Source organism: Giraffa tippelskirchi, chromosome 5 (assembly GCF_054371585.1).
Source record: "Giraffa tippelskirchi isolate mGirTip1 chromosome 5, T2T-mGirTip1v1.2.pri, whole genome shotgun sequence".
Taxonomy (NCBI): domain Eukaryota; kingdom Metazoa; phylum Chordata; class Mammalia; order Artiodactyla; family Giraffidae; genus Giraffa; species Giraffa tippelskirchi.
Genome location: NC_137279.1, coordinates 136,357,099 through 136,368,915, shown reverse-complemented (window position 1 = coordinate 136,368,915; position 11,817 = coordinate 136,357,099). Strand labels below are relative to the sequence as shown.

The window sequence follows — 11,817 nt, the reverse complement described above, 5'->3', positions numbered from 1 at the left end:
CATTCCCATTTGTACTTTCATGGAACATGTGGGCTGCTGAGAAATAGAGTGCTTGGAAATACTGTGTAACCTACTGGTTTTCTATCAGACTAGTATTCATAGTTTCAATTCTGTTTCCTGAAAACACATGTATTTGGGGCCAAGTTTCTATGATGTTTTAACATTTCTTTAAGCCTTTCAAGAAGGGTAAAAAGTTTTAAAGCAAGACGGTTTGCCAAGGACTTAGAGCAAAAGTTGCAAATTATTGATGCTTTTGGTTCCTTTTTTCCTTGGTACTTCTTTAGCTTATTACATTGTACTGTAGGGCTCCATTCAGGAATTAACTCAGGCTCTGAAATTTTTCTCACATCTTAAAATGGAATTATGTCTAGTCTTTACTATCCTTATTAGGAGAGCCACCTAATATGAAGTAACACCCAACAAAGGAGTTTATTAGAAAACAAAGTTAACCATGTAAATAAGTCAAGAATAGAAACTAGTAGTATTAGCAGCCTTCTGACCTTAAAAGAATAACTTTGCAATCTTTAATTCTCTAATAATCTTGTAAACACATGGCATAAAGTTATGTGAGATGAGTTGTTAGAACACTAAGAATTGAACCACTTAAAGTACGGTGGGGAAATCTTCATCTTTTAAGTGTTCAAAACAAATTAATACATAAAACTTTTATACTAAGTATTTTATTGTATGCTGCCATCAGTGTATATAAAATAATTACCCTTGTGAAACAGAAAATTATGAATATTCAGAGAGGTAGACATTAAGGACTGACAAAAGTAGAAGTTTGTATAGTATGGCACGTTACAGAGAGGCTTTTGTACAGGCTTCAAATTTAGCTTTCCTTTGAATATTCACTGGTTTATGAAAAGTGGTTTGGAAAACCTGAAATGGAAAAAGGGAAAAAAAGTGAATTAGGGTAAAATATCATAAGAACAATAGCTTTTTTTATGAATAGCAGTGCATCTTACAGTACCTCACTTTTAGGGTATTTATTTGAATGTCAGCTTATAAAGTGCTTTCAATTAAACTAAGCCGCTTTTTTTTTTAAAAAAAAGACATCCCAGTTGTTTTGCGGGGGGGGGGGGGGGGGGGCGCCAGCAGATAGGAATGAGAAACCAGATAGAAAATGCCTGAATGAAAGGACCGTAACTTGCCAATACTTAAAAAAAAAAAAAAACCACACTCTGGGGATTCTAATTTTTAAAAAGGTTAATATAAAAATCTCTTACAATGGGAGATATCTCAGCACCTCTAGAAAATGAGCAAGATGCAGTCACTTCTATTTACCCACATAAATCTATACACAAAAATATACACAAAGATATTGACTATAGTAGTGTTTTAATACCAAAGAACTGCAAATAGCCTAAATGCAACTCAATAGGACAATGGATAAATAAACCAAGGTTTATAAACATGATGGAATACGATACAACAATTAAAATGACTAAACAATCTATGGATTAACACAAATCTCAAAAATAATGCACTAATATAGTTACTCCTTAAAAAATAACAGCTGGGTTTTAGAACTATAAAACAATAAATACATGGGCATAACAACTCCAGGGTAAGTTACTTATATGGAAAGGTAGAAAAAGTATCTTTTATTTCTTTATAAAAATTAACAAAGTTGGTAATTCCTTTGTGGTCCAATAGTTAGGACTCTAGTCTTTCACTGCCAAGGGACCAGGGTCACTCCCTGGCTGGGGAACTAAGATCCCATAAGCTGCACAGCTCAGAACTAACAGGGTAAACCACTTAATTCAGGATAGTAGATAACTGGATTTTTATACTGATTTAAAATTTTCTGTTACTTCATTACAAAAGGTTTTATAAGAAGCATAAACAGAATCAGTGGTGAAAATGTTTAGCCTCAAGTTTTGCAAATTACAAAACTGAAATAGGAAATAGCAAACAATCTGATCTGTTTGGCAGGGGCTCAGCCAAAAGTACTCCTAAGCTCCAGGTGGAACAGCCAAGTTTAATTTGGCAATATTATCAAGGTTATTAAATTTCAAATGTCATTCCTTACTGAATAACTTTATTTCCAGAAGTTTAAAGAAATGGGTAGAGTATGCTTATAGGTACCCAGATGTTCACCTCAGTGTAGCCTCAAATTTGGAAACCTCAGTATTGAAGTATAATTTAAGTTACAGTACAACCACAGAAAAATCTCATTTACAAAAACTATTAAATGAGAGCACCAAAGCCTAAGCACTAGACCACCAGGGAATTTACAAAGACTATTAAACAAGAAAATTCAACTTCAAGAAAACAAAACTGCTTACTATAATCATTTTTCAATGATTTTTATTTTTTTGTCTTAAAAGGAAACATCTGTTAACGGTGGTTATTTCTAGGTGTGCAAATCATAGTAACTTCTATTTTAATACTTTGGACTATTTATTGCTAAAATATCTATGCTTTAAATTACATATATATTTTTAAAAGTTATGAGTGTAAAGACTTAAATACAGATTTAAATATAGATGTTTTGCATCCATGCCACTCAGTGTGCCAAGGACCACCATCAGTATAATATCTCAAACCTATTGTTTTAGAATCTCTGTTTTAACAAAGTGATTTGTAGCCACACTCATGTTTGAGAAGAAATGCTTTTACATCCAAATACTTTTCCTAGCCAGAAGTGCTTCAAATCATAATATTCATAAACCTGTGGGTTTTATTATACTGCCAGGATTAATAGTCATTATTTTACTTTGAAATCTGGATTCTTATCCCAACCAGAGCCAAGTTAATTAGGCACTGATCTGTATTCTATGAAATGAAATTATGAACAGCCAGTTAAGAAGCCACACTTAGCAGTATTTTAAATAAACTTGTGAAGAAAATACAAGAGGAACCATAACAATATGGAATTTCTCAAAATTGCCAGAAGCAAAAAAACTTTTTAAATATAAAGGTGCTAGAATGTTGAAAAGAATTACTTCCTTAAAGGTGGTTTTTTTTCCCTCTGTGTTTGGAAACCTTAACCAATTCAACCAATCATGGTCTTTACTAGAGACATGTTGTTACTTATACAGACTTCCTGGACACTCCCAAGTCTACTAAATTTAATTAGGGAGGGCACAACTATGTAACATGGTATTTTAGGAAGCAGCTTCCTGCATTGTGAGGAGTCACGAGTATTTGCAGAGGGTGTGTACTATACACAGAGTTGTCTTGATGACAAGTACATGCTCCGACTAAAGTCCTATGGCTTCATGAAGGCAGTACCGTTAGATTCCATTTTCAATTATCCACACATCATGCTGTCTGGCCAGATTACATTTTCAATTATCCACACATCATGTCTGGCCATCTCTCTTATGGATTAACATTATACATTTTTGCACACATTGACATCTGTTCTGCAAGGTACAGGTTAACATATAGAAGTATGCTTTAAACCCACCCAAATTTTAGTTTCTTAATCCTCTGAAAACCAACACACTGTCTCCCACCATAAACTTATATACTTCATTTCCCTCTCATGTCATCTTTACCTAAAAAGAATAAAGTTAAAACCTTTTGTCCCCAACTCAAAATGCCTGCACTATGTCAGCTTATGCAAACTCCTCAGTTTGCATTCACTACTTCAATTCTTTTCTACGCTATTCTAGTAGATCATAATTAATCCAAATCCATTGACAGTACTTTAAAAGTCACCACCATGAACACAGCAGATTTGTTTAAATGTCTAAATATTTTCTTGTTACAAAAAAAATAGTATTTGGGGACACTAGAGTACACCATTAGGCCAATACTATAAAAGGTAACATGGCTTGTCACAATAGTGAAATTTTCTAGTAACCCCTATATCCTCTTTATGGTTATTAAATCCTCTACTTAACCCTCTGGTAAAATAAAACAACTAGTCTTCGTGATTACTAAATCAGCGAATTTCATCAATCTTCACAAAACAAAAAAGACTGGAAAATCCAAGTGCAAAACAAAAGTATGGTAAGATCCTGCTCAACTTATAAAGTGCTACAAAGAAAGAAACTTGACTAGCTATCCCTACTATATGGAGTTTTGTTTTAATTTAAGGAAACTTACCTTGTCAAGATTCGTCTTACTACAAAAAGGAACAGACTTTCTGGGGCCTGAAGGGATTTGTACTTGAAGATACTCCAGTCAGCAGAGGGTCATGTTGCGCATTCTGCAGACAGAACTGTTTCAAATCTGCAGCTGCCTGGGAAACCTGTATATAACAAGTGGTAGGGGAAGAGGGTGGGAGGTGATGACAATGTTTTAATGGAAGTTTTAAATACTTTTAATGAAAGTTTCAAATCTTTAATAAAAATATCTGCCAATAAACACTTAACTCAAAAAATATATACGCTAATTGAAGGTCAACAGTCATACTGTTGTTGTTTAGTGGCTAAATTGTGTCTGACTAAATCAAGTCTGGACTTTTGCGACCCCATCAATTGTAGCCCACCAGGCTCCTCTGTCCATGTCCAGGCAAAATATTGGACTGGGTTGCCATTTCCCTGTCCAAGGGATCTTCCCGACCCAGGGATCAAACCTGCATCTCCTGCTTGGCAGGTGGATTCTTTGCCACTGAGCCACCAGGAAGCTCATCAACAGTTATATACTGTCAAACATGTACATATGCTTGATATACAGTCAAAACACTCCATGTAAATAAAGCAAGCATGAACAGTACAATTCCATTAGCTGCAAAGCATAGTACATCTTGCTAGTTTACTAATAAACAGGATGTTCTAGTGTAACCATGAAGGTACTCAACATTTTTTTTATTAAAAGCAGTACACAGGATATTATAGGATAAAGATAAATTAAAATGCTAGTAAACTATCACTCTGTCTTGAAAGCAATATACTGAGAAAATGCTGAGTGTCTTAATATTATGTACCATCAGCTGTTCTATGTTACAAAATTGGACAATGACAATTTCTGCTCAGTGACATGTGACTGAAAGGCTGATTATCAGCAAACTTCAGTTTAAGACTTTACTGAGCAGCCTACCTTTAAGAAACTGTTTGCCTTAAATGTGACTTAATAATTTTCATATATATACAAAGCCATTCAAACAGGACTTACAGAACTTCTGTGGTTTCACAGTTAAAACAACTTTATACCAACTTCAACATCTACTATGTATATATTCTGGTAAGGCATGGTGCAGGACACCAAAACAATAAACTGAATAGTTCAGATATATAACATGAATGACTAAACGATGCCTCAAATAAATATAGTATCCTAACTCTTGAAGTGTGGTTTACTAAGATGGGGAAGGCAATCATTTATTTTATTCTGTTTTAACTATCCACAAGAAGGATAAGAACAAGTGTCCGATCTGGCTGGGTAATATTTAGCCTCTGAAAGGGAGCTAAGGGGATCACAAGTGCTCTCTATACAAAGAATTTCTGCAGATGACAGCTTCTGATAAACAGATCCATCACCATGAGATGAATCTACACTGTTCTTGGAATCTACTTATATGTTTGGTTTATACACCAGCCCAGGATGCTACTGCTGCTGCTGCTAAGTCGCTTCAGTCGTGTCCGACTCTATGCGACCCCATAGACGGCAGCCTACCAGGTTCCCCCGTCCCTGGGACTCTCCAGGCAAGAGTAATGGAGTGGGTTGCCATTTCCTTCTCCAATGCATGAAAGTGAAAAGTGAAAGTGAAGTCGCTCAGTCGTGTCCAACTCTTAGCGACCCCATGGACTGCAGCCTACCAGGTTCCTCTGTCCATGGGATTCTCCAGGCAAGAGTAATGGAGTGGGATGCCATTGCCTTCTCCACCAGCCCAGGATAGAGTTTCATGAATTTATTTAGCAACTGTGTAAGTAGTTTTAGGTTCCAAGTACTACAACAAATGGGCACCCTGCTCCCCTCAAGGGTGTAGCTACAGTGGGGGAAGGGTGGTATCATTTTTCACCATCTTATAACATGGTTTCATTCATTCACATTAACCAGCAGTAAAGAATCTATTGCACTTCCCCTGTGGCTCAGCGGTAAAGAACCCGCATGTCAATGCAGGAGATATATGAGAGATGTGGGTTCGATCCCTGAGTCTGGAAAGATCCCCCGGAGAAGGGCATGGCAACCCACTCAATATTCTTGCTGGGAAAATCCCACGGACAGAGGAGCTTTGTGGGCTATAGCCCATAGGGTCACAAAGAGTTGTGACTTTATGCTCAGGACATGACTGAGCATAAACATGAGAAAGAATCTGTTAATTTTCTGCCGAAAATGTAGGCAGACTCCAACTTTAAACTCCCTTTCACAACCTTCTCATCACCTCTATGTGCCAAATATAATGCTAAGCCCTGAGAATATGTAAGAACAAACAGGTCCCTGTTACAGAGCTAACACTTCAGATGAAAAGAGACAAGATGATCTGCAGGAAAAAAAGGAGTTTGTTAGATCAGGACCTGTGGCAAAGTGTTTTCAAGGAGGTGACATTTAAATTGCGATCTCATTGACAAGAGATCCAGCCAAGGAACCATCATTGAGAAAACAACCAGTGAGAATGCCAACCAATGGGAAGAGTGGAGACTAAGGCTTAAAACTAAAACAAGCTGCTAGCCCCTAAGGCACTATAATAAAAACCATTAGAGAGGATGAAACCCTATAATCCTGGCATAATTATCAGTGACCTCTTTCACTCTCAAAAGTGCCCTGGGTTGGGAACAAAGTGTATGGTCACCAACACTGGGGAAGTTTGTCAAGCATTTGTGATAATTTCTATCAACTACTCAAACAAAGGCTTTTAAAAAATAAACTCGTGCTAATTCAAAAGTAAAAAGTCACTACAAAAGCATCAAGCAAAGTCATGGGTAAAACAGAAGCACAAAATGAAATCTAACTCACCACATTTTGCAACAGGTCCAAAGAAAAGCTCATTTAAGTTCCCCCAAGGTGAGATGCTTTCCTCCTTGCTACACACAGCCCTGGCATTTAGACTTGAGATTTCTATAACCAAACCCTTGTGATGGCTTTAATGATTCCGACCAAAACCCTCTTTAGTTCTGGAGGAAGGCACCCTGCTGGAGAGTTACTGCAGGGACTAGAGTTTTTAAGGAAAAGCCCTCAGAGTACACTCATTTTTTTTGGAGACGGGGACTAAATACCCCTACTTAACACTTACTGCTTTCACTCAGCCTTTTTTTGCCCCCGTTCCAATTTTTTTCTTTCCTGGGCCACTCCAACCTAAGATCAAGGCACACCTGAATAATAACAACGACTTGAGAGTTAAATCCAGTCAAGGCTAACCATAAATCACTGAGATGAGGTAAGAATCTGGAAATTAGAGAAATGGATTCCACACAGCAATGGAGTTTATAGCACTTAAAGGACAGGAAGGGAGGGGAATCCCATCCTAAGACTAATGGGAATTTCCCTTCTCTCCTGAGATGACTACAACTGGGTAAACTAGGTTCCTGGCATTTCTACTTAAGGAAATAGGTAAAGGGAGAACGTCTTACAATACAAAACACTTCAGGGGGAAGTAAAAACTAGTGTGATGAGTAAAGAATCAAATCATCTTGGAAACTGGCTGTTGCTTTCAAGAGAGTGCATGGTTCATATTCTTTCCTGTTTCTTTTCTAATTACAGTAAATGTTTCACATGTAAACTGACTGCACCAGAAAGAAGCCAATCCACGCAGGATTTAGAAAATCAAGAAACTTGGAATACCATTTAACGTCAGCTTGTCATATCAACACACACACACGACTTTTTCCCCAAAGTAAATACCCCAGGAGAAGGTCAATGCTAACCAGACGCCAAAATAAATAACACTGGTCCACCATAATTACTTTTTCGGGTATGCAGACCAGGAGATATGCCCAAGGTCAGATGGATCACAGCAAAGTGCCAAACAGATATGAAATGCACGCTTTGTCCGAGGTTGCGCAGGGCACCAGTGGTAATCTTAGAAACTGTAAACGTTTCCAAAACAGGCTTCTTTAACCTACAATTAAAGTTATGCAAGAATTCGTTTTCAAGTGTGTGTTCGGTGAATAAGAGGAGCTGGAAGTAAGACTCGACTACGAAAGGGAGTGGATTTGGGAAAGTTCTGACATGAAAAAATACTTCAGTTCTGAATCAAAAGGCGGATAAAACTCTGTCCGATGACAAGAAACGGGGGAAACGTTCGCGAGGGCTGGGAAGGGCGCGGGCGGAGGCGCAGCTCTTGGGGAGCCCAGCCGCGGAGTCACTGCCGAGGGAGGGAGAGAGACAGAGACGAGGGCCGAAATGCGGAAAGCGGCTGTTCAACCCAGGGCCAGCCCGCCTGGGACCGTCTTGGGGCGTAAGGGTGCACTAACCGGCCCCCAAACCACAGCGCCGACCCGTGCCGCTACTTCTCTAAAGCTGGCCGAGATCGCGGCCGCCGAGCCAGCGTCCTCCCCTAGGGCGAGTCGCGGACGCCGCGTCAGCTCGCCCGCCGTATCCCACCCGCCACCTCCCCACCTTCCCCTCCCCCTCGGCCACCCGCCCCCGCTCACCTTCACCCGATTGAGCCCGGCCTCCAGCCGGAGCTGCTGAACCACTTTTTTCATAGCCGCGACGCTGGATGAACCAGACATGGCGCACTCGAAAGGATGGCAGATCCGCGGGCCGTCAGCAGGTCTGCGGTGGGTCTGCTGGGCCGGTCGGCGGAGCTGGGGGTGAGGCTCGGAACTTTGTCTCTTAAGTTTCCGGTCCTTTACCCAGCGGCTCCACCCTCAACGCGCATGCGCGCTCTCCTCCGCCCGCCGTTTTGGCTCCACACCCGAAAGGGAGCGCGAGCCTCGGAGGGTGAGGGGAGAGTTGGGAGGGAGAAGGGGCGGGGCGTACGGTGGGCGCGGCAGCTACGGGACGCCGACTGGAACCGACGGCGCTCCTCTTCGTCCTTCCTGTCCCGAGAGGCAGAGTTGGGAGAGGTAAGGAAAGAGGTCGTAGTTATCCTGCGAGACCCGAAAGGAACTCCGAAGAGGGTCGGTGAGGGAAGTCAGTTGTTGACTTTGTAACAGTCCTGGTGGCGGGACGACGAGGCGGCTCCAGTGTCCTTGGCGGAGTTGGCGGCAGAGATGGAGGAAAGGGAAGGGAGAGCCCCACCGAGGCGTAGGAGCTAGAAGTATGGGCTTGAGTCGCTGACACCTTGTCCCCTTAGGGACGCGTCCCTAAATGACCTGTTTTTGTCCAACGGGCAGCCCTTCCTCAGATGGCTTCCCACCGACGGACCCCCGAGGCCGAAGGAGGGCGCGAGGTCTCTGTAACCGACCGAGAGGAGCCGGGCGGCGGGCAGCGAGGGCGCTGGTTCGCTGTAGAGAAAAGGGGATCTTAACAAGGTGTGGCTTCTGGCGCCTTTTAGATCTCTCGTTTTTCTAGAAACGATTGTGAAGAAGCCAAGGTGCTGACTAAAAATAATATTTATCTCTTCTTGTCCATTTCATTTGGTGGATAAACGTTTATTGAACTTTAAGAAATAAAATCTTTCTGTTTTGAGAAAGTTTGCTCTTTTATGTTTCAGTTCAGTTCAGTCGCTCAGTCGTGTCCGACTCTTTGCGACCCCATGAATTGCAGCACTCTAGGCCTCTCTGTCCATCACCAACTCCCGGAGTCTACACAAACCCATGTCCATCGAGTCGGTGATGCCATCCAACCATCTCATCCTCTGTCGTCCCCTTCTCCTCCTGCCCCCAGTCCTACCCAGCATTAGGGTCTTTTCCAGTGAGTCAACTCTTCGCATGAGGTGGCCAAAGTATTGGAGTTTCAGCTTCAACATCAGTCCTTCCAATGAACACCCAGGATTGATCTCCTTTAGGATGGATTGATTGGATCTCCTTGCAGTCCAAGGGACTCGCAAGAGTCTTCTCCAACACCATAGTTCAAAAGTATCAATTCTGCGGCGCTCAGCTTTCTTCACCGTCCAACTCTCACATCCATACATGACCAATGGAAAAACCGTAGCCTTGACTAGACGGACTTTTGTTGGCAAAGTAATGTCTCAGCTTTTTAATGTGCTGTCTAGGTTGGCCATAACCTTCCTTCCAAGGAGTAAGCGTGTTTTATGTTTCAGTTGTAGCTTATTACCTGATGCTTGAAATTGACTTTCAGAGGAGCTTTTAGGAGAAATAGTAGGATGGAGCTAAGCAAAGGAGGCTCAGCCACTGCATGTTTCACCCATGGGATCATATGTCACGCACTTAGGACAAATGTTTCTTGTTCTGCTGGTATAGTCAGTAATATTATATAATTATATACATATATAATATATATAATATTATATAATTATATAATAAATACACTAATATTTTCTAGAAACATGGATAATTTTATCATTAATGCATTTCAGTTATTTTGTATAGTGAGAAAATCCGTATGTCATGTGCTCTATTCTCAACAAAACCTAACTTGTAGAACAGTTTAAATCACTTCACAGGAATGTACAGTTTACTTGACTGGAACTATAAACCAGAGTTTGAATTCTGTCTCTGCCTCCTACCTTGGTATCCCTGGGCAGGCCACTTTGCTGAGCTTTTGTTTCCTCATTTCAAAATGAAATAATAAAGCTTACTTCGCAGAATTGTCTTCTGAATAAAATTTTATATGTAAAGATTATGACAAGTATCTTAATAAATGTCTCTTTTCCCTCTTCCCAAGTAGTATTTCAAATTATTTGACCTTTATGCCTTGTTAACTAATCTCATTCATACTTTATAGGTTTGTACAATTAAACAAATATATTTACTCGAAGGTTCCATTTTCACAGTAGTTACAGAATACACCTCTAAACTCTTAAGAACCATGAAATGTCAGTGCCAGAAGGGATTTCAGGGAAGATGTAGTCCAATCCTTTCTTCTTAGTTTTTATCTAGTATCTGTCTAATAACTTAATTCAGTATAGGAGAGAAGAAAAAAAAGTTCATTTGAAGTTCATTACCATCTGAAGTGATTACCGATAAATACAGCTTATGAGTCACTGCTGCTGCTGCTAAGTCATTTCAGTCGTGTCCGACTCTGTGCAACTCCATAGACGGCAGCCCACCAGGCTCCCCCCGTCCCTGGGATTCTCCAGGCAAGAACACTGGAGTGGGTTGCCATTTCCTTCTCCAATGCATAAAAGTGAAAGTGAAGTCGCTCAGTCGTGTCCGACTCTTAGCAACCCCATGGACTGCAGCCTACCAGGCTCCTCCATCCATGGGATTTTCCAGGCAAGAGTACTAGAGTGGGTTGCCATTGCCTTCTCACTAGTCTCTCCTAAACAAGCCATGTTCTTTGAACTTCCACAACAATTTAAAATGTTTCAAAGACCTTACCAACCTTACAGACATAGAAGTTCATTTTTCAGATAGTTAAAGACAGGCTTGTTGTAAAAACAGTTTGATAAACCAAAGAATCCTTATAATAATGTGTGACAAGAAAGCACAACCAAGAAATCTGTCGAACTCACAGTTCACTTATGTACTCTTTCCTACTGAGGCCCATTGTGACCTTGGGATCCTTTTCAGTAATTCACTGTTGTGCACCCAAAACCTATTGATGGGATTTAATATGTAAGATAAAGCAAATTTTCCATTCCTGGCAGGGGTCGGGAGGGATCATAAAGCAAAAGGATGCAGTAAATGAAAGATTAGTATTCTATTATCATTTGGTTATCCACTGTCTTTTTTTTATTGGATTGACATTATTTTGTTCATTAGCTAATTAATAATAGGTAAATAATTTGAAAACCCCACAGACTATGTTAGGAGTTACTATGTGAAATGTGATTTGGTTAAGATCAACTGCAAATTCTAAGCATACCTAAAGAAGCTAATGAAGCTTTTGATAGAAAACATTTACTCA

The 11,817-nt window shown here is 40.3% G+C and overlaps 2 protein-coding genes across 3 annotated transcripts in view; one reads left to right on the top strand and one right to left on the bottom strand.

Annotated features, from left to right (window-relative positions):
• Positions 1-664: 664 nt before the first annotated feature.
• Positions 665-8,722, bottom strand: GNG5 (G protein subunit gamma 5). 2 transcript variants are annotated; one of them, XM_081490123.1, is made up of 3 exons: positions 8,493-8,722; positions 4,063-4,207; positions 665-882 (listed from the first exon to the last, which is right to left on the bottom strand). In XM_081490123.1, exons 1-2 carry the CDS (start codon positions 8,571-8,573, stop codon positions 4,082-4,084), a joined length of 207 nt encoding a protein of 68 aa, XP_081346249.1. In that variant the 5' UTR covers positions 8,574-8,722; the 3' UTR covers positions 665-882; positions 4,063-4,081. The 2 variants fall into 2 exon arrangements, with proteins under 2 accessions (XP_081346249.1, XP_081346248.1); XM_081490122.1 differs by having other exon boundaries at positions 665-4,207.
• A 57-nt stretch (positions 8,723-8,779) lies between these two features.
• The window catches only part of SPATA1 (spermatogenesis associated 1), a 54,263-nt gene continuing 51,225 nt past the window's right edge, over positions 8,780-11,817 (top strand). The window contains 1 exon segment of the mRNA XM_081490118.1: positions 8,780-8,909. The gene's annotated coding sequence lies outside the window, so the exon portion shown is untranslated.